This window comes from Letharia lupina, assembly GCF_014066315.1.
Source record: "Letharia lupina isolate WasteWater1 chromosome Unknown contig_26, whole genome shotgun sequence".
NCBI lineage: Eukaryota > Fungi > Ascomycota > Lecanoromycetes > Lecanorales > Parmeliaceae > Letharia > Letharia lupina.
In genome coordinates, this window is record NW_023502995.1 from 186,248 (window position 1) to 208,110 (window position 21,863).

General features: G+C 44.9%; 5 protein-coding genes across 5 annotated transcripts; 3 read left to right on the plus strand and 2 right to left on the minus strand.

Moving 5' to 3' along the window:
- Positions 1-4,152: 4,152 nt before the first annotated feature.
- On the plus strand, positions 4,153-4,336 carry HO133_006712 (uncharacterized protein; the record flags this gene model as incomplete). Its single annotated transcript, XM_037297609.1, has 2 exons — positions 4,153-4,241; positions 4,264-4,336. 2 exons carry the CDS (start codon positions 4,153-4,155, stop codon positions 4,334-4,336), a joined length of 162 nt encoding a protein of 53 aa, XP_037147045.1.
- A 461-nt stretch (positions 4,337-4,797) lies between these two features.
- Positions 4,798-5,757, minus strand: HO133_006713 (uncharacterized protein; the record flags this gene model as incomplete). Its single annotated transcript, XM_037297610.1, has 2 exons — positions 4,798-5,511; positions 5,554-5,757. 2 exons carry the CDS (start codon positions 5,755-5,757, stop codon positions 4,798-4,800), a joined length of 918 nt encoding a protein of 305 aa, XP_037147046.1.
- Positions 5,758-9,250: 3,493 nt separating this feature from the next.
- Positions 9,251-11,684, plus strand: HO133_006714 (uncharacterized protein; the record flags this gene model as incomplete). The annotated part of the gene is made up of 4 exons (XM_037297611.1): positions 9,251-9,297; positions 9,355-9,390; positions 9,442-9,729; positions 9,788-11,684. 4 exons carry the CDS (start codon positions 9,251-9,253, stop codon positions 11,682-11,684), a joined length of 2,268 nt encoding a protein of 755 aa, XP_037147047.1.
- Positions 11,685-14,697: 3,013 nt separating this feature from the next.
- On the plus strand, positions 14,698-15,227 carry HO133_006715 (uncharacterized protein; the record flags this gene model as incomplete). Its single annotated transcript, XM_037297612.1, has 2 exons — positions 14,698-15,033; positions 15,078-15,227. 2 exons carry the CDS (start codon positions 14,698-14,700, stop codon positions 15,225-15,227), a joined length of 486 nt encoding a protein of 161 aa, XP_037147048.1.
- A 3,083-nt stretch (positions 15,228-18,310) lies between these two features.
- On the minus strand, positions 18,311-20,088 carry HO133_006716 (uncharacterized protein; the record flags this gene model as incomplete). Its single annotated transcript, XM_037297613.1, has 4 exons — positions 18,311-18,548; positions 18,598-18,813; positions 18,836-19,351; positions 19,406-20,088. The coding sequence occupies 4 exons, from the start codon at positions 20,086-20,088 to the stop codon at positions 18,311-18,313; spliced, it is 1,653 nt and encodes a 550-aa protein (XP_037147049.1).
- Between the last annotated feature and the right edge of the window lie 1,775 nt (positions 20,089-21,863).

A 21,863-nucleotide genomic window follows, 5' to 3' on the forward strand; every position in this document is an offset into this window, starting at 1 on the left:
CTTAAACTATATATAGATTATAGAGCTCTTAATATACTTATTATTTCTAATTAAAATATTCTCTTATTAATTAAAGAGACTCTCGCTAAATTATACGCGATAAGAATATATAATAAATTCGATATTATAGCCACTTTTAACGAAATTAGAGTAAAAAAAGATTACGAAGAAAAAATCGCATTTTTTACTTAATATAGTCTATTCGAATATATAATAATATCTTTCAAATTATATAATATCTCTATCACTTTTTAGATATTTATTAATAATACCTTATATAAATATCTAGATATATTCTATATTATCTATCTAGATAATATTCTTATCTATAATAATATTAAAGATAAATATATTTAATATATAGAAAAGATATTAAAGAAACTTCGATAAGCTAGCCTCTATCTTAATATTAATAAATACGATTTTTATATTATTAGAGTTAAATATCTAAAACTAATTATTATAATAAAAGAAATAGAAATAGATATAAAGAAAATTAAAATTATTACTTAATAAAAGAAACTCAGATATATTAAAGATATATAAGTATTTCTAAAATTCGCTAATTTCTACTAAAAGTTTATTACAAGATACTCTAAAATTATCGCACTTCTAATAAATCTTATTTATACTTAATAGAAGAAAGACTTTATCTATTTATAGACTTAAGAATATTCTAAATAACTCGCTTTTAAAACGCTTAAGAAAGCTTTTACTACTATTTTTATATTTACTTATTTTAATTTAAATAAAAAGACTTAACTAGAAACGAATACGTTTAATTTTATAATTACTATTATTCTATTATAAGAAAATAAAGACGAAGTATTTAAATCTATAATATTTCTCTTTAAAAAGATATCTTTTATAGAGTATAACTATAATATCTATAATAAAAAACTTATAATTATAATATAAGCCTTCGAGAAATAATATTCTAAGCTAGCTAATACCTCTATTAAAAACTCTATTAAAGTTATTTTAGATTATAAAAACTTATAATACTTTATATTCTCTATATAACTTAATTCCCATTAAATAAAATAAGCGAAGTTTCTTTTTAAATTCAACTTTTATATTATCTATTACTCGAGAAAATAAAGTATTAAATTTAATAGTCTTACTCGACGAGTAAGAGACTTATCTAAAAATGAGAATAATAATTATACTTATTATTAATATTATATAATTCTTAAAAATAATAATCTTAACGAAGATATTAAGAATATTATATATCTTACTATTATACTTCTAAATAATATAAAAAAAAATATTATCTCTCTAATTATAATATTATATAAATTTAATAAATAAGATAATATTAATAGTGAGAAGTCTAATAAAGAATTATTATTAAAAACTCTAATAGAGACTTCTTAAGAGAAGTCTATAGAAGAATCAAGAGAAGTCTCTACTATTAATATTTCTAAATTATTATATTAGATAAAAAACGCTTATAATTATAATAATATTATTTAAAAAATTATATAATTAAAGATATCTAGATAGAGAAAGTTATTATTTAAAATAATTAAAAATAATCTTAAATTAAAATTAGATAATTATTATCTTTATAACGATTTATTATATATTAATAATAAATTATATATATTAAATATTCTCAAATTATAAACTAAGATTATTAGAGATATTTATAACTCTTTATTTAAAGACTACGCTAATAAATTATTAATTTATAATAGATTAAGTAGATACTACTATTAGCTAAGAATAATAGATTTTATTACCCGCTATATTAAGAGCTACTATATTTATAAAAGATTTAAAACTTATAAAAAGAGTAAATAAAATTTTTTTAAATTTCTTTTTATTTTCGAATAATACTAATAAAATATTTTTATTAACTTTATTATATTATTATCTATCTATCTTAGATATAAACGCTTCTATTAATATATTATAATAATTATAAATAAACTTAATAAAAAAAAGAAATTCGTTTTTTTAAACTTCTTAAAAGTAAAGATAATAGTTTAAATCTTTATCGAATTCATATAGCGAGAGAAAGAATATCTATTTACTATTATCTCCGATTAAGATATTTAATTTATAGTATATTTCTAAAGAAGACTATACGAAAGAATTAAGATTAAATTTAAACTCTTTATTATATTTTATCTCGAAATTAATAGATAGATAAAGAACGCTAACGCTACTCTAAAGTAATATCTTAGAGTTTATATTAATTATAATTAGAATAATTAGATAAATCTATTATTAATAGTAAAGTTTAAAACTAACTTTAATAAAAACGCCTTATCGAGTATATTATTATTTCTTTTTATTAAAGAATATATTCCTCGCTCGAAAATAGAATCTTTTATTCTTTAGAATTAATTCGCTAATTAAAGAGCGAAGAGAGATATTAAGTTAACTAATAGATTTATCGAAAAGATAGATATTATAAAAAATTATCTAAGAAGTTAATTTAAATAATTATAAGCTTTATAAAAGAAATAAGCTAATTATTATCGACTTTCTATATTAGAATTTAAAGTTAAAGATATAATTATATTTAATAAAAGAAATATTAAAATTATACGCTCTAGTAAATTATTAAATTATAAAAATTTCGAATTATTTAGAATTATTAAGACTTTAAATAATTTCGCTTATAAGTTAAAACTCTTAATTTCTATAAATAATATCTATCTTATCTTCTATTTATAGCTATTATATTTTAATAATAGCGATCTACTATTAAAATAAATCGAGCTTTTATTATCTTCTATTAATATTAATAAAAAAAATAAAATTTATAATATTAAAGAAATAGTTTAATTTAAATTAAATAAATAAAAAAATAATTTCTTAATTAATAAGAGAGAATATTTAATATATAAAATTAAATATAAAGGCTCTAAAATTGAGAAAAACTTATTCTAATAATTATTTATGAATATAGTAGAATATTTAAATCTAATAGCAGATTTCTATTATTACTATCTCGAGGTTATTAGCCTTTATTTATTATTTAAAAAACCTTTAAAATCATCTCCTCTATTAGCGCTACTAATTTATAATAACTATATCAATTTATAAGAAAACTTTAATATTATAATAAAATACTAAATTAATATATCTAAGGATATTACTTTATATATATCTAGATATATCTTTTATAAGATCGATATTTACTATATAATAATTATCGTTAAAGCTTCGAATTAAAGGGGGGGGTAATATCACGGTTTTAATAACCTTATAACCTTACTTGTATTATAGCCTAATTAGGCTTAGCGTGCCAAGGCCTTTCGATCTTTCTACCTTGCTATAAAACTCATACTTATAATAATCTTATATAGATAGTATTCTCTTCATACTACAATATAGAGTTACCACACACACCATTGAGTCCCTGATAGTGGGTCAGCATTGTCCAGGACTGATAGGTATCAAGCTTCGTTCAGATGTCACAGGCGCTTTGTACCTGAAGGGTGGGTCGGGTTGTCCCGAGATGTCCTCGAAAGCTCTTTAAGTGACATACCGAGCTACAGCTAATGGTCTTGGTCTACACATCTACAGAGTTCTAATTGAGGGACCCCAAACCGCCCCAATATACGATTGCTCTTTTCAAGGTAAAAGAGTGGTCACTCCAAACGACGGAGGTTTTGACGCAGGCTCTGTACCAACGCCGTTCTCACTGGTCCATGCTTCTTAGCCGTCAAGGTCTCACTACTCTACTGTGGTTCTGTCGCCGCACTCTCCTCGTCCATCAGCGATGGCATTGATTGCTCGGTGGATCAATCTTATTCACATCATCCTTTGGGTGATCGGCTCGACGCTGTTTTACATCTACCAGTGTATACCTCCCGGTCATTACCGGCAACGTAGGTATGTCTTGTTCCCGATCCCGCCGCCATCGCCAGTAAGTGGGCAGTGCAACTCCGCGACGCCTGTATTGGTCGCCCTGCCTTTGATCTTTAGCTTGATCTCTGACTTTGGGATTCTGCTCCTGCCGGTCACAACTGTTTCGCGGCTTCACGTGCGAACATGCAGGAAAATTGGCTTGATCGCAGTATTGTCGCTCGGCTTGCTGGTACCCTGACTGGTTAGCATGAACAGAATTATCGAATAATGACTGACCAAGAACTTTCGTGCACTGATCACCATGAACAGAATTATCGAATAATGACTGACCAAGAACTTTCGTGCATGTATTTGCGAAATCGTATGAATCTGGCTCGAGGTGACCGTTCCTGCTTTGGAGGACCCCACTTGTAAGTCACACGCGTTCTACAGATATGACTACACTTTGAAAGACGCTGCTCTAGATGCGAATGTCACGTTTGTTATCTTCACCTTCGCAGAGTGAAACATTGCTGTTGCGGCCGCCTGTCTGCCACTTATTACATCTCAGTGGCGATACCTTATCAACAGATTGCGAACTTATCGAGATAAAAGGTCGGGCACTCCTATATCACACTCAAGCCGAGATGGGGCACCAATCCTTCTGAGAACACTCAAGGTTCGCGTTATAGCCAGGGACAGAAACACGGCGGTTCACAGGAAAGCAATTTCGAGGAGAGGAGAGCGTTAGTTTCATGGACAGAAGCCACATGGGACTTGGAAACGAAATCGACATTGAGTGGGGCCGTTCAAATCAACAGATTGATCAATGATCACTCGGTTTCTACGTGTGTGTTTGTTTGGGGTTGCAGGAAGCTGAAGGAACCCCTTTTTTCATAGCAATCCCAGCAACCAGAGAAACTACAAAAATAAGCCAGAGAATCATCACTCTTGACCTCGGGCCCTATATCTCGAGCTTAGTCAATCTTAGCTGATACGTTCTGCGCAGAACCATATCATGCGCAGATTTGGATCAGATCTCGCCCACGAATGCGCCATATTCTCCTTGACAACCGGAGGCAGAAACATATCTGACTCGACCTTCCAGCTCGAGCCCGTCTCTTTTCCGACTTGCGCCCAGAATCGCTCCATGCTTTCCACATTGTGGCGATAATTAAGACCGGTTCCTGTCGGCATCGGATACTGGCCTGCATCAAGGCTACCCATCTGATTGCCGATGATCATGGAACCTGGGAGCTTGCGAGTCAGCGAAACCAGACGCTTCGTCGCTGTGACCATATCGTCCCAGCCCCAGGAATGCAAGAGCGAAGCCGCGTGGACGATATCCATCTTGCCTTCTACGGCCTTGAGACCTTTGCCGTCTGGTGCCATGGAATCTGCCAGGACATCACCCGAGAGCATTTGGGCATGGAGCTCGTCTCGGTCAAGGAACAGTTCGTAGCCCAAGTCGAGGAATGCGGGCTCGAGATCGAACCCGTACAGCTGTGTCGCCGCTATGCCTTCTTTGAATACCAAGAAGCGAATCTCTTGACCAAAACAACATCCCGCGTCAACAAACGATGCTCCTGCACGGAGGCGCGGTAGAATACGAGGCCAGTACGGCAGCTTCGGCAAGGTGAAGTCCAGAAATCGGACTTGGCCGATGCATGCATATGACCAGATATCGAAGGCCTTGTCCCGCTAGACTGTGCGTCAGAAGAGCTGGAGTGCAAGATGACGTACGTATAGAGGGGTTCTCACAATGGCAAGAACGTGGGGCAGCACTCGCTCCGCGGGAATGCCGCTGTAGACCTCGAGCAGCTGCCGTCCCGCGTCGGGGATGGACTCCACGCGCTCCGCGTACCATGCGGGACGCGAGGTGGAATCGATCTGTGACTTTCCGTCAAACGTACTGGGACCGTGGTGCCCCTTTCTTTCCAAAGACATTGTATGGGCATGTGTGCGAGTATTAGGCTGGTATATGGATGAGGCGGAAGAAGCCGGGACTAAGGCCGTAGGTGGGAAGTGGCAGGGTTCTGTCATACGGATCTAGGAGTAGGCTGCGTGCATCTGGCGGTAACATTCCGCCTAGCGAATCCTATAGAGAGCAGGCAGGTGCTTGTTGCTACCGAACGTAACATCATTGGATCTTTCAGCATTCGGCAGTCAGTTTAGTGAGGTGATTAGAATGCTCACATGCATTACACGTATTAAATGTTCCAGGCGATGCAGGTCACCCCCTAAGACACTTTGAGCGAACAGCCGGGTCATGTAGCCCATTGACTTGGCATTGTGTCTGCTTTGTATATCGAATGGGAGGACATGCCTGACTTCTTGACATCTTTTGCTTAGAAAGTATTTGTTTTTTTGGGATCCCACAACCGCTTTATAGACACGAACATGATTATAACTTCTGGAGTCAACGACTGATTCATTCACCACCAGATCACTCGCCAAGATAGCTCATCTAACAGTCAAAAAAACCTTAAGCCTTGCGCGGCAATGTGGGCGACAGACCCTAGCACTTTGGCGCAGACGCTCTAAAGGGCAGCCAGATCATCGAGCGGGATCACACTGTATGATGATTGGGAAGGGAAGGCCTGCAGGCACATTCCGTACCATGAACTTCTCGAGATTTCTCTCGAGGGAGCTAAAAAGATAAGAAGCCTGCCCAGAGCCCAGTGTGAGGACCATTGTATTCATACATTCTGAGTCCTTCCAGGAGAACCTAGAATGGTTCTGGGCTGTCGTTCTTGCAGGACTTTTGCCCGCTGTGTCCACGCCACTTCCCGTAAGGCACATCTTACCCTTGCCCAGAAATCTTCTCCACAAGTCGGCCTCGGGTAAACTCTCGCGAAAATAACACAGAAAATGCTTCGAGGATGGGACCTATGATGACTATGAAGTTCCGAAAATCCCTTCTCTCAAAGATTTCAAAGCCACGCAACGTGAACACGCGGGAACTCCAACCGAGCATGCCATATCAGCAATTCTGCGGGATGTCGTCGACGTGCCGGAAGAAGAATTTGGCGTCAACGACAGCCTGTTCGAGTTCGGGGTGACGTCGATAGATCTCTTCATATTGAAAAGACGAATCGAGAAATATCTCCGCCTCGAGAACGCTCTGCTCGTCGGCATCTTGTTGACAACACCATCTACACGTGGCATCACTAAAGAGTTGGAAAAACGAGGTCAGAACTCAGGGCGTGAGTACAACCCAGTTGTTCCTCTTCGGTCCAATCAAAACTCTATGAAGTGAAGCTCTCGCCATAGATCAATCTCGTTTGCACAAGCTCACGGACGTCACGGATGTGTTTGGGTAAGCGGGTAAAAGGTATGATCTGGATGGCATGGTGCACGCGATGGACGTCTTCTGGGTGACTCCCCTGCAGTCCGTGGCTGGGAATCGCAAGGAGTGGATGGGCAAGCATCTGAACCAGTGAGAAGACTTCTCAGCTGAACCGCCCCGATTCCATGATTGTAACGGCTCGCATTCAAAGATGATGAATGCAGAGTGTGTCGCTTCGTTCCAGAAGATTTTCAAAAGTGCACTGACCGCCAGAGGTATTTAGAAGTCCGAAGTATAAAGGCAGGTGAATGTGAGGTGGATCTTGGTAAGATGCATACTACGATATCTCATCTTATTAGTCAATCCTAGGGCTCAACTTCAGGCTTCAGGACGTTGCGAACCGTAGTGAACAAATCACTTTTGGTCTCATGATTACAAGCGCATCAAGCTTTCTGGAACTAACACCGTGGGCGTTCAGCTGCGGTGGAATCACGCGCGTTAGTGGATTTTCACCTTTGAGGCTGAGTGGTAAGTTATCTAATCCGTATTCGATCGAAGGCGCATACTTTAAAACCCTGCATCCGAGTGTTTGCAAACACTATCATCGGTTACCGACTGTGTGGCGAGCCATTTGTAGCTTTTCAAGAATGTCACAGCACTCGCCACGGACCGACAGAGTCGGAGGGTCAAATACTCGTATGTCAGACCCTGCCATTTTGCACGTTGTAGATAATAAAACGCTCTGTCGATCTATAGCGCGAAGTTTTTTGAAGAGATATAGTTCGGGAAGCCTCGAGTGAACCTTGTAGAAATCAGAGAAAATGAATCACGCATGAGTAGCAGACTGGAGACGGTCCTGAAGTTAGTAAAGTAGAGTCAGTCATACGTACTTATTGTGTACTTAGAGAAAGCCGGGAGCGTCTTAGACCGTTGGATCATCAGCCCCGACTCCGCAAGCGCCCTCTCAATCGCTAGCACAGGATTCCAAGTTTCCCTACCGGACTCATCCACGTCCTTGCCTTCAATTCAAATTCTTCCTCAATCGGAATTCCCTAGCAGGCCACCACGTCCGCCCTCGCACAATGCCTAGGCATTGACAACGGAAGCCCGTCATCCAGTTTTTCCTTCCTTTTATCAGCAAACTGCAGCCTGCCTAAAGGGTTCTTTTAGGACGCAAGGATCCGCGCGTCCTCTTAGTTTAGGCGTCGTGGGACGCAAAGGTCTCTCAATTGGAAGAGTGCTGCTGGTCTTATGCTTAGCACTTCAGATCTAGCCAACCGCTCGAACGATTTGCTCAGGCACGAGGAATCAAACATGATACCCTACTTTCAACAGCTGTAGTCACGCGCCAATCGATGGGAAACATCAGCGCAGCGATGCAGACATATAAGCAGCTGTATCAGACCTTGTCAAGTAAACAATACCAATGCTGCAACTAAAAAATCCCTCCCCGATCTTGCCTATCATCTACCTCGTCGGTTTAACAGACCTTGTGAATCTTCAGCACGGCTAGCTTCAAAGACACAGCCTACCACTGCAAGTACATCGATGATTTACCGAGAGGAGGACTCCTTCCAAGCCTTACGATCGATATCCCTGGTTTTCTCCACGCCGTTATGGGACGTACATATTCCACGACTCGAGCCGAGTGGCCTCCGAGTGCTGAGGAGGACCTCGTAGGGTACTGGAATGGCTTCGAGAGCTTGACTGTAAAACGTTCCACGGCTTGGGGGAATACTCCTGGTGTGCATCTTGTAACTTACCGGCAGTTCTGTAGAGTACTAGGCATCTACCTTGATGGATCCAGTATTTAGCCGGAAGAGATGTCGGCATTATCGCATATCGTCGACAGTAAGGGATGACGAAGTTGATGAGGAGACCGATTGCCATTGCCTTCTTTTCTTTTTGGGGGGTTGAACCACGCTTCATGGGTGGCCACTTTTGGTACACGCCGTCGCTGGTGGTGTGGACTATGCCTCGAGTGGTGGACCAGGATGCGAAACCTCCTTCTTTGACGCATTGACCACTAATCTTAATCGGGTTAGGGGCCGACGGCACGCCCTGACATGCCAAGAAGCGTCGGTTAACCTTCCCAACAAGAACTCATCTCGTTTCTCCCACAATTCCAGTTCCTTCTGTAAATTAGTGACCATGGTCAAAAGAAAGATTGGTGCCTTGGAGAAGGTTGATGCGGATTTGTACGAATTCATCCGCCACGACTACCTATGGGCAGACCCGCTTACTCTTATCAACAGGTCGAATCTGCAGTACAAAATAAGACGAGACCCTACGTACGCCCCAATCATCATGTATATGCCATGTCTGACGCTGACGCTGGGTAGTTCGTACAAAGAGGATTTCTTGAACCAATACAGCCAGTATGAGCATCAAAGGGACATATTCCTGCAAGCACCGTCCACCGCGACTGACGACGGCATTGTCTCAATTCGAGACTTGATCGACTTCTTGGCACACGTTGCAGATTGCTATCCACAAGATACGGCTCAATTTCCGCAAGATCTGATGCATATACTCAACACTCACCATGAAGAGCTAGAACCTGAGTTGCGAGAAAAGGTTGTGGGAAGTCTAGTGCTGCTGCGGAGGAAGGACATCATTGACTCTTCAACGTTTGTGTAGTCGTCCCCGCAATACATTAGGGTACAGACTGACAAATTGGCTGTGTAGACTCCTACATACTCTTTTTCCAATCCTCGTCTCCACCCCAAGTAAATCACTACGGACGCTCCTCTTCCAGAAGATCCTCTCCGACCTAAGAACATCAAACGCGAATTCTACGAATCACCGCCTCAACCGTACCATACAGACAGTCCTTTACAACCTACTCACCTCGGACCGCACATCCTCTAAAGGCCTGTGGGCTGTGAAACTTACACGGGAGCTATGGAAGCGCCAGATATGGACAGACTCAAAGGCGGTAGAAATCATGAAAGAAGCTAGTCTGGCGGATAACGAGAAGGTCATAGTGGGAGGGGTACGGTTCTTCCTTGGTGGTGATAAGGAAAGAGAAGAGCTAGAAGATGAGAGCAGTGATGGCGAAGCTGTTGACATGGGTAGGCTAAAGCACCAGATGGCCATCAATAAGAAAAACAAGAAGAAGGCAAGGATGATGGACAATGCTGTCGCGACAGTCAAGAAGAAGGAGAGAAAGAAGAAACAACCACATCCCCTGAACTTCTCCGCCTTTCACCTGCTGCACGACCCGCAAGGCTTTGCGGAAGCTCTGTTCTCCAAGCATCTCCAGAATACAAGGTCGAAACTCAATCTTGAACAGAAGCTTCTGGTGCTACAGCTAGTATCTCGACTTGTCGGATTACACAAGCTCACAGTCATAAGCCTTTATTCTTACTTCCTTAAGTATCTAACGCCTCGCCAACCATCAGTCACATCTTTTCTGGCCTCGCTAGCTCAGGCCACCCATAATCTCGTTCCTCCGGATGTCCTTGAGCCTTTAGTACAGAAGATAGCAAATGAATTCGTTTCTGAAGCGGCGGCAGCTGAAGTCGCATCTGCTGGATTGAATGCCATCAGGGAGATTTGCGTGCGACAGCCTCTGGCCATAAACGACACTCTCCTTCAAGATCTTGTAATGTATAGGAAGAGTAAGGACAAGGGTGTCATGATGGCCGCAAAAGGTTTACTAAGTCTGTATCGAGAAGTTGGGGCAGATATGCTCAAGAAAAGAGATCGAGGGAAAGAGGCAGCCATGGGTCTACGAAGCGGGCAGCGCAAAGAGCAAAGATTCGGCGAAGAAGCCGTAGGTGAGATTGAGGGACTGGAGCTATTGGAGAGGTGGAAAGAAGAAGAGCGACAGCGACAACGAGTCGAGAAGGGCCTTCCCGCTGAGAAAAGCTCAGATGAGTCAGAAGGCGAAGATGATGAGGATCCAGGCGATTGGGAAGTCGACGAAGCTGATACTGATGACTCTGGTGGCTGGATCAATGTCGAGAGCGACAAGGAGATTGATATCAGCGATTCAGATGACGATAAGCCAGCTGCTAAGAAGGCCAAGGTTGACTCCGCTACTTCCAAGGTAGACGACGACAAGGAAAACGCAGAAGACCAAGCCGCGGCCACCGCCCTGAAGCTCTCCACCTTAGCGACCACCCGTATTTTAACCCCTGCCGACCTAGCCAAACTTCAGGAACTCCGCCTCTCAGCCAGCATAAACCAACAGCTCCCTGCCTCCCAACGCAAGCGCGCAGCTCAGCAAGCGGCCGCCTTGCAAGCCCGTCACGCCGACGATCCTCTGACAGCCGCTGAGATCGAAGGTCTAGCATCACTCTCCAAGAAATCCACCAAAGCCGACAAGATTGCGTTAGCTAAAGCCGGTAAAGGTGACGAGAGCGTACACCAGAGTACGCAGGCGAAGCGGAAGGAGAAAAAGGAGGCGCTGGGCAAAAGCACGACTAACAGGGAGAAAGCAAGGAAGAAGAACTTTATGATGACGCTGGGGAAAGGGAAGGCGAAGGGGAAGAGAAGTCTGGTTGAGCAGGGGAGAGTCTTAAAGGCGCATGTCGAGCGATCAAAGAGGGGCGGTAAGAGAGGGAATAAGGGGAAGTAGAAGATGATCGGTGACCCTGAGCGGTTTCGTCCGCAATTGCGCGAGGCCCTCAGCTCTATAAAAAATTGATGCATATCTGTACTCTTGGGCCTCGAAGCTACTTTGTCCAGCTATCATCAGCATGGCCGGCATAGCACCTTGTCGTAGCGGGGTAAAGAGTCTTCCCAGCCGCCGTCCTGCTAGCTGGACGCCCGTGATGATCGCGCTCGGAAGCCTGCGGCATGCAAGATAACTTGCTTGAATCGGGTACGTGTGTATGACCCGACCACCTTATCCTCATCCAGCCGTAAGTTGAGCCACCGCACTCGGCCACGTCTCAAGCAAACTTGCCCCTTGTGAGCGAAGCAATCATTTCGCCGATTATAAAATTCCATCAATGAAGAGGATTGAGGTTAAGGTTCCTTAAGCTCAGAACAACTATTACCGAGACGAACAGACCGAACGTTTGGCATTTAACCAAGGTAAGAAAATGGATGAAAGCGCCCTCCGATGGCCTGGCAGCGATCACAGGACGAGCAAATGCGGAGACCGATGTCACAAAGGGCCTCACAACCATGCGGCTTTTCGGACGCCCTTCATAAACTCGGGTATTGTTTATTTCCATTGGTTCTGGCGCTAAGAGAGCTGTCCCGACAGATGCCTGTTTATCATAAGTTGCGACGTTGGGTTTTGATCATCGTCTCGGCTTCGCCTCATCAAAAGGAGGCTGCCAACCAAGCCTTGGCTTTCACGGCTGTCTCTCATCATGGTCGCGCCTCCAGGGTGCTTGACTCATGCCCCTGTCTGCGAGTGGCATGCCTTCCGAGGCACTCGACTACGGGACGGGCAGGGCAGCCTTCTAATGCCTTCGGTGTGGCTTGCCCATTTTGCTACGATATCGGACCTTTACCGCAGGATGCGTTGTTGTGAGGCATCTCGGCTGGCCGCCATGGCTGTTGTGGCAGCTGGGAGGGACATAAATTGATTGTCATCGAGCTTCCCCAGATCACCACCACCATACTTAATTTGATCAAGTATCGCAGGAACTTATACCACTGGTATGGATTGCATGCCCTTTCTCAGATGCCTATCCTCAGTTGAACGGGATCCCAAGCCTGCGACGAGCCTACGAATTTTCCGTGGGCCTGCTACAATATCGTGCATTTGGTCCATGTCCTTTTCTCCAGTCGGCAACTGGTTATTATATAGTCTTAAACTCCTTGGACGATGACAAATAATACTACAGTAGAAGTGGCATTTACGGAAGCTCGGAACGAATAGAAAGCTGTGACAAGCACTCTTACCCAATAATGCTCAGCTTCTCTAGACATATCAAGAGACACGGAGTGCAAATCCTTTACACCGCGAAATCAGAGCTCATCCTCTGAAGATTCTCTTGCCTCCTTCATATTTCCATATACTGACAACTATGCTCGATGCTCCAGCATGTCTCGCCACTGGGAACGCAGAAGAAGTCACAGTCCTTCTCTACTTTCTCTCTCAAGGATTCGGATAGACGGACGTCGCATGCTTCATTACATAGATTTTGGGAACAAGACATCTCAGCACACAAGATCTCTTAACAAGCTTGGACACATCAATAGAGACGGAGAGGAGCTGGACTGGCTGCGCAGTACAGCTTTCGCCTGGAAAAATGGGACTATCATGCTGTCGCAGACTTCCTTTTGATTCAAACGAACGACATGGACCATTTATTCGATGTGACCTGCTGTGATAGTAGGGAGAAGAGCTCGTGGAAGACGTCAGTTATGATGGGTACTCTCGTTGACAAATACTTTGCTGGTCCGGCTATACGCAGTACTGAGACGAGCCTCTGAGCTCCCTCTGGATATGTAGGAGATGGAGAAGGACCGAGACACGGCTGCGACACACAGCATGACCACCACAATGGTGGCATATCGAGACAATGGGTCTGACAGCGGTGCTAGTGAAGCGTGTGAAGAGGAACTTTGGCTATAGCAAGCATGCAGAGTACACGATGAAAACTGTGGAAATTAAGTATACGACGAGTCTGAACTTTTCAGGTGCTCAGATAGTCAATAAAGATGTGTAGCCTTTGTTACGAATCCGTCGTTCTTGCTAGATTGATACCTACACTAATTTTGGGGGTAGGAAAAATCTTCCGACGCAGAGAACACTTTCCATTGATTTATCTTTCACAGCAAAGTCAGCTACAAATGATCGTCCGGTCGCCTTTGAGCCTGCAAAAGTGCTGATTGGTCCAACACTTTGCGGAAGTGTAACCCTGAAGGATTGCCTCACGTACTGTCGATCCTTTTGCAGCGTGAATGGGGTCGAGTTAGAATGCATCCCTTCTCTAAAAGTCCTCATCCGATCCCAGTGCTTCGCCTGCTTGGCGGGACTCACAGAAGAAGGTCATCCGCTAAGTGTTTGATGGGGCTATGCAACAAAGCTCTGGTCAAGAGACTTGGCAGCCATCCAATTGCCTTTAACTACCACATGGTCGCCGGATAACGCTTCAAGATTAGGTGTACTTGGACCGTATACCGCGATGTCATTGGCGCTGGTCCTAGGCGTACTATCTACGGCCCAAGCCCACGACCACCAGAGGCTCTCGCTATCGACGCACACGTAAATTGTGACCTTGCCGCATGGTTGTAACGGTATCATATCAAATGGTAGCCAAACCCACTGTCAGGTTCCCGTCGACGGAACTGACATTCCGACCATTTTGAATGGTGGAAGTCTTTAGTCAGCCAAAGGAAACCTTTGTGCCTAACAACGGATCAAGTGGAGGACTGAGGGTACCCACAGAATTTCGCTGCATCAAGCATAGTGGAAAGAGCAACTCCGTGAAGGTAGACTGAAGTACCAGCCGCAAGCCCTTCATATAGTGATATTCCACCCCATCTTCAACACATCCTTCTGACATTCACATGCCAGCTCAGCTTGAGTCTATCTCAACAGACGGTCTTTCTCCAAGTCTGACAGACCGTTCTGACCTTCTTCATACTTCCATGCCGTCATCCTAGACATCTTCGAAGCCTCGACTATGCCTAGTCACGAGATGCCATGGCCGCAGTGGACGCGAGAAGAGAACATAATTTGCGTCTGGTTCTCCGCCCTAGGCCTCGCGATCCCCGACATTGCACGTATCATCGAACACAAGCTCGGCAGACCAACTCGCCACCCGCGAGGATATTTTCGCCAAATGGACAGGATCAACCAAGAAGAAGCAGAGAGAGGCCGCCCACGGTTGTGCGGTCGTGACATGCTCGACTGGGACAGGGCTGCTGTTGATAACTTCCTCATCCTTCTGACCGATGACACGGACCTGCTCGACCACCTCCTCTGGTTCGGTGAGGAACACCTAGGGCTGCTTCGAACGGTACACCCTGGTACAGCTTCGCTTGACTATTCCTTTGCTGATAGCACCATGGTGGGCAGTACTTGGGCCGAGGCATACCCTTGAACGAAGCCGTGGACGTGGAAGATATGCAATACCAGTGGGCAAGGCTCCTCAGCAGACATCAAAGGTTCTACGGTAATCCAGCTCGTTATGGGGGGGGTCACCTCTTTTGAGGAGCCGCTCTGGGAAGCAGTGAGTTCTCATGGAGCCTCGGTCGACTGTTCCCTTACTGATGGCGTTATGGCGGTGTCGAGACATGCACTGGGACGAAGTTCTGGCCTTGGGATTTCTGCGGGAGTACCGGGCTCGGTTCGTCGAGCGTCATACTAGCGTTGAAAATTCTACTTTCCGATTCTACGGTGGCAAATAAAACGACGAAGCAATGGAGGATGATCTTTCGTGCTTAGCAAAACCTAAAAGAATAAAACACTCAGAGACAGAGTATAAAGCCGAGCTCACCGTTTACACGTTCATACTATCCTTCGAGACCCCCGCATTAATGCTATTCTCGTCAACGTATCTGTGCGTGAAGCAAAGCCGTCTGATCCAGGAGCCAATTCCCTCGCATCCATGTACCCACCAACAGCCAGAAGCTCAATAATCTTCAACCGTATGCCTCATCCAGTGCCTCTAGCGGCTCCTACCTTCTGAACGATGAGAATAACGCAAAACGAATGGCCGCCCACTGCTGCACGTATGCACATTCTCATACCCTCTCAGAGGAACCGATTGGTGGACCTTTGTTTCGTTTTCGTCGTCGAACCCGCGTCGGGCCTCGTTGCTCGTTTCCATCCCTATGTTGTAGCGGGGAATCATATTCGGAAGACGGCCTCGGGTTTGCATCCTCGCACGCTTTTCCGTTTCGGGTTTTTGTACTGAGCGGCAGATTAGCCGGGAGGCAAAGGAAGACTTCTACTGCTTGATGACAAGAGGCTGCGGTCCGGCGAGTTTAGGAATTGATGCCTGGGTTACATTGGGGGTTGGAAGGGGTCGGATCATTCCTGAGCGATTGAGTGAGGAGTTGACGGTATCATGTGGGATATACTCACTAAATGGTTCATTCTTGGCGGCCTACGACGACCGTTCTTCTCATCAATTTTCCCGTCTTGTTTTTCTGCAGTGTCATCAGCTCTGATGCTCAAATCCGACAACAGTATTACTTCATATCCAAGCACTCCTAGATCTTACCACTTACATCCTTCCGCTAGCTCAAATTCCTAAGGGAAATGGTTCGACGAGCATGAAGGCACCACCAATTAACTTACCTCCTTCAGCCTCGCCACTATGTCACCGCGCCCACATCTCCCAAAGTGACTCTGCAGCATGGCGCTGGAGAGTCTCCGAGATCGGAGATCATATTCAAAAGGGGTTGACCTCGCGTTGGACCCGTGTTCGATTTTGACTCGTCGCTGTTCAAAGAAGGAATGAGGTTCAGGGCATTTTTCTGGATGAACACGTCCAGACGACTTGCCCGCATGCATGCCAACGACTGTGTTAGGTCTCGACCAGCTTTCTAGAGATGCAACACTCATGCAAAACTGGAGCGATCACGAGCATATTAGTACGAGGAAGTTACAAGTTCGATTTTAGGACCGCGGCTACGCTTCGGCCGTTTTAGAAGACAGTGACGATTACAGAGCTGTCTATATTATGGATGAGAGCAATGAGGTTGGGCACCAGGTGGCTTTTTTTGAAAAAAGGCCGGGGGGTGGGCGTGTTTGACAAACTTGGGTAGTCTATGGGCAGAATTCACCTCACATGGCTCGACTTGTCACCGCAAGAAAAGGAGGGAGGTCGCCAGGGTAGGTTCCGGAGGTTCGTGTAGATCTTGATGGGAGGTGTGAGCCGGTCTTTTGTTACTCGAGTGAGAGGAGGGTTGGACATCGTCGATTTGTCCAATGTGAGCATCAAAGTTGCGACGCTAGAGGTCTCGTTTGAGTGGAAAGGCATGTTCATGAGCTACTTTGGGACTATATTTGCTGCACAATGAAGAGCAAGCTGGGTAGGTTGAGTCTCAATGGCAGCATCAATGTTGGCCGTAGTACCCTGTTGGTCCAGCTGACGTGTGATAGCATCCTCACCTTACTCACGCAAGCCGAAACAGAGCTCATCAGAGACGACAGAGCACTGGAAGTAGCTCTACTGGAGCGCAAGGCATGAGATCTCAGCGATCAGAGCGAATACAGTATATGGCTCTGTAATGGCAAGAGTCCGTGAGATATATCCAGAGCAAGAGGGCGATGTGCTGGGTGACATGTCGGATTGCAAGAGACGATCTTTCCAACAGCAACAACAACAAGAAGTCGCTATCTGCGGAGAGATTAAAATAGCGAAATGCACTGGCGCCGCAATATACCGTACACGGAGCGACTTTATCAGAAGCGAGCTGCTGATCGAAGACCGCGTACCTGAGTTCGTAGCTGTTGGCCTGAGTTAGAAGAATTAGGGTGGATCGCAGTATGTACTGCTCGCATCAAGCCTTGTGGCATGTTCGGTATTAATAACGAATGTAGTTGAAAAAGCAATGATATGTCAGTTGCGATTAGTCGTCGATTAGCAATACCGAATGCCCACAAAGTGTACCGCAAGGTTGGACGTATCACAGAATTTGAACCTGCAAATCAGACGAAAAGCAAATCGGGTAGAGGTAATAGATTTTGACCATTCCTCTTCCTCTGATCCATAAGACAATTAATTTACCACATATAGAGCATGAAAAATCCTTCCTGCAAGCGGCGCGCACCCTATACTATTGTCCTCTGTTGAGAAAGCAGCGCTCAGCGAAGCAGGTATCCGTTCTTATAACGCATAAATTCCTCATATTCCTGCTGTGTCTGACCAATGGTTGCGTCTGGGCTGCTTCTCCGATCGTGAGTGGCTTTTACTTTCTTGTATCAACGATCGGACATGGCGACAAGGCTCAAGAGTTGGGAGGTCAATTCCCGTCCGCATTGTTTGGGTGTAGAGCTTGTGGCCTTGTGTATCTGACAAACAGCTATTGGAACAAGGCTCAGGCGGTAAGCCGGTCGACGATGGTGTTTTGAATCGAGAGACGTCCATCATCCAAGCCATCTTCCAAGATTCAAGAGAAAGTCTTCCACCTCCGCTCCGAAATCGTACGATGCTTTCCCATCCATGAGTGAGAACCCGGCCCGCAATAAAGCAACCAAAGTGGTCCTCCCACTCTCGCTACTTACACCGCCAGCGTGAAAGGCAATCCGTCCGTAATCGATCTACCAGTACCAGCGATCTTATTTCATCGCTCCCAAATCCCAACCAATGCATCGAAATCCGCCTCCGATAGCTCTTCCGCAAATCGATCGTCGTTTGCCCCGATTCTGCCACGGATCGCGAAAGCGCGGTGCAGGGTCGATTTCGCACTCGAGTCGCCGGTCAGGGTCTGTATCCTGCTCCGTTGGAACATCAGTCGAGCGAGGTGAGGGTTGTAAGCCGGATTGCTGGCGTAGAGCTGCATGGCTTCATCAATGTGGTGTCTGTGAGGCGAGTTAGCAAAGTTTTTGAACGTGTCACGGTAAATCGTACGTTGCGCGCTCGTAGTTTTGGCTCCGCATGAAATGTATAGCCAGCTTGTAGTGCGTCTTGGCTATTCCAGCCGATGAATAACTGTCGGGAATGGCACCTTGGAAGTATCGCAGGGCGTTCTCGTAGTGTTCCAAGCTCTCATTGAGGTGGGCCTTGCCGAGGAAACTGGCTTGCTTGTTGGCGACGTTTCCAAGGGCGTATGAGCGCTCTCCTATGCTGCTGACAGTTAGCTACAAACACATCAAGCTCGATGTCGGATGTGGAAAGGACTCGCCGTGAGTTCATTTGTCCCATTTGATCATGAGCACTTATGCTGTCCTTCAGAGCCGTCGAGAAGCACAGTTCCGCTTCGTACAAATACTGCGCGTACTTCGGGTCCTTCTCGTCTTGTGCGTTCAAGTAGAGATGCCAACCGAAACTGCAAATCGAGCGGAATGGTAACACGACGAGATTTCCCGAAGGTACGTCAAGACCCCATGGAGAAATAGGAACTGCATCAGGAGCTCTATCAAGAAGCCCGCTTTGCTTCAACTCCTCTCCTTGTACCGTCCAACGGAGTCCGAGCTGTTCCATCTGCCGATCAACGTACTGCGCTGCTTCATCAGGTTTTCCACGCTCAATAGCGATTGCGGCATGCACTCTGTAAATGCTGGCATGATGGGCCCGCGACTTCCCCCACATGAGTTCATGAACTCCAAGCGCTGCCTGTATCTTTACCTCGGCGTCATAGTATCTCGATCGTTCCATGTAGTACCTGCTGAATCTCAGTAAATTCCCAGATCACCGTGACCCCTGGGATATGACATACCAAGATGCCTCAACCAGGAGCTGTGCAAATGTGATGGTGGCGCACACTTTTATCATGTGTTCGTTCAAATGGTAGAAGATGTGTTCCAGTCTGGCTATATGAGGGACAAGCTCATCACGTTGGCCCCAAACATTGACCCTGGCGTATTGTACATATCCCTGGAGAGGCGGCATTCGACCTTCAGAATGTCGTTTTGTCAAGTAGTTTTCGTAATCAGTGCCCGACGCAGTAGCCGTTGTGAATTCCTCCTGGTTCACTGTGCGGTCTGGAACAAATATCATTTGTGGCCACAGTACGGTCAAGGTCTTCACGATTGCGTTGAAAAGTGGGGAGATGAGGCCGTTCGTGTGCGTATCGGCTAGCACGCTCGTTTGTATCTCGGGCCTCATCGTAAGTGCCTTGTCTTCTTCATTTCGTTGAATAAGCGACGCCTCCACTAATTCAGCGCAAGCTTCGGTGTGAGCGGCCGCCGTCATCGGGAACTTGAACACAAGATCTTCGTCTTTGGCCGCAAACAGTTGTCTCAGGGGCTCGAAGAGGACTTGGTGAAGGTGCTTAGGGTCCAGAAAAGCCATGACTCGCAAGGTGCTTAAAGCCTCCCGCGAAAGGGTCTCCTTGTGAGTTGCGAGGAAAGGTGACATCTCCTCCGGCGCGTAATCCATTTCTCCTTGCTTGTAATTCATGCTTGGGAAGTCTCTGATGTAACCCAGGTTTAACAAATCTTTGCCTTGACGGTCGCAATCTGTAAGTGACCTGTGCACAATCAGACGTAAACATTATAGGAGTCTGTGGACCCACGAAACGTGAGAGACAGACAGGGACTGGAAAGCGATGGTCGTCCAATGAACACAAAGGTTCAGCGGGACTTGGATAAGCGGCAAGCGGCAAGGTATGTTGGACAAGGAGATTCGCACCTTGTGGGGTATGATATCCACGTTAGGGAGTCCTAATGCCGCTCTGGAGTAGGTTTACTACAGGTATTGTTAAAACCAGCTCTGTGTTGCGTGAGTGGGTTGTATTCGAATGGTGAGGAGTTGTACAATGAATGAGGAGAAGTAAATTGATAAAGACATACCTTCCAAAAACAAATCACATGCGTGTCTTGATTTGGCAACGCAAATCCTCCGTCCGCTATCTCGGACTCCACAAGCTTGGTTTTCCATTCCCAACAATCCGAGATCGACTACTTCAGCCGAAAGGTGTTGACGCTCTATTCGATACGTCTAAGCGCGGGATAAACTGGTAACTAAGTCAAATGCACTAGTATATATACGTGTAACCATAGGAGCAGGTTACTTGCCGCTTCATTTGATTGGCTACTTCCCATGACATTGATTCGTCTGAAGTCCTTTCTGCCAGAGACGATGAGAACGGTTCGTCCGTGGGCGGCAAATACACCAGGGACTGGACCGCCGGGAGTCAGGGTTTAGAGCGGTGAAGAGATTGAGGGACAATCTTTGCCGATCGGCAATTTGTCCTCTTGTACATGAACCAATAAGACATGATTTGGAGAGCTGGCTGCTGGTCAGTTGTCACTGTATGTAGCCAAGATTTAGACTGAGGACCCCGTGCCAGTCTGTCTTTCGGCTCTTGAATCATTCTCTAGGATTTGAAGTCATATAGTTCCCACTGCCTAAGGTCTTCAGTAAGGCAAGATAACAAGATAGCAGTCAGCCAATCGAAAGTCCAAAGGTGAAAGTGTAGGATCAACGTGTAGAATAAATTCGCAGCTTAGCGTCACAGTGTACCAGTGCAGTGATATGCCACTGGAAAGAAGTCGTGGGTTCATTGCACGGCTGAAGATTTCGCAGCTGTTGCAATCGATCTGGAAAGGAGATCCTGTAAAGATCAACCAACAGCAAAGCTGTGGATCCGACGAGCAGGAAACATTGCGGAGGAACCAGGGACTGCATCGTGAGTCTCGTGTTCGGAGCAGTTTTTTACTGTCGCTCCACTACGCACGATAGCCTGCACCCGGACGTCCCAAGGAGACTCTCATAACTGACATGAGATTGGTCGAATGACAATGTGACCTGCTGACTCCTGGTAGGCTCAAATAGTAAAACCCCGCAGTGAGCCCAGATGGATAGACAGCGAGTACAGACTTCGGAGAAAACTCCATGTTGTTATGTTGGAAGACTACCTTACTCTGTGTGTAGCGAAGCCGACTGTAACGTGGTCATGCAGGATAGACTCTCTTCACTTAAAGATGGCAAGTTTGCTAAAGACGTAGTCAAGTGACCTGGCTCGGTTTTCCGCTGGACAATTACCCCTATATTCTTAATCATTGGGAAACAAAAAAGTTCCCGCAAGCACCCCCCCCTCGAAAACCAAACATTGAAATTTCTTAAATATCTTTACAATCACCAGTCTTTATAATCTATAATTTTTATAATCTTTTCTCATAATACTAAATAATTAATTTTAAGAATTTTAGAAGATTTTAATTTAGATATCG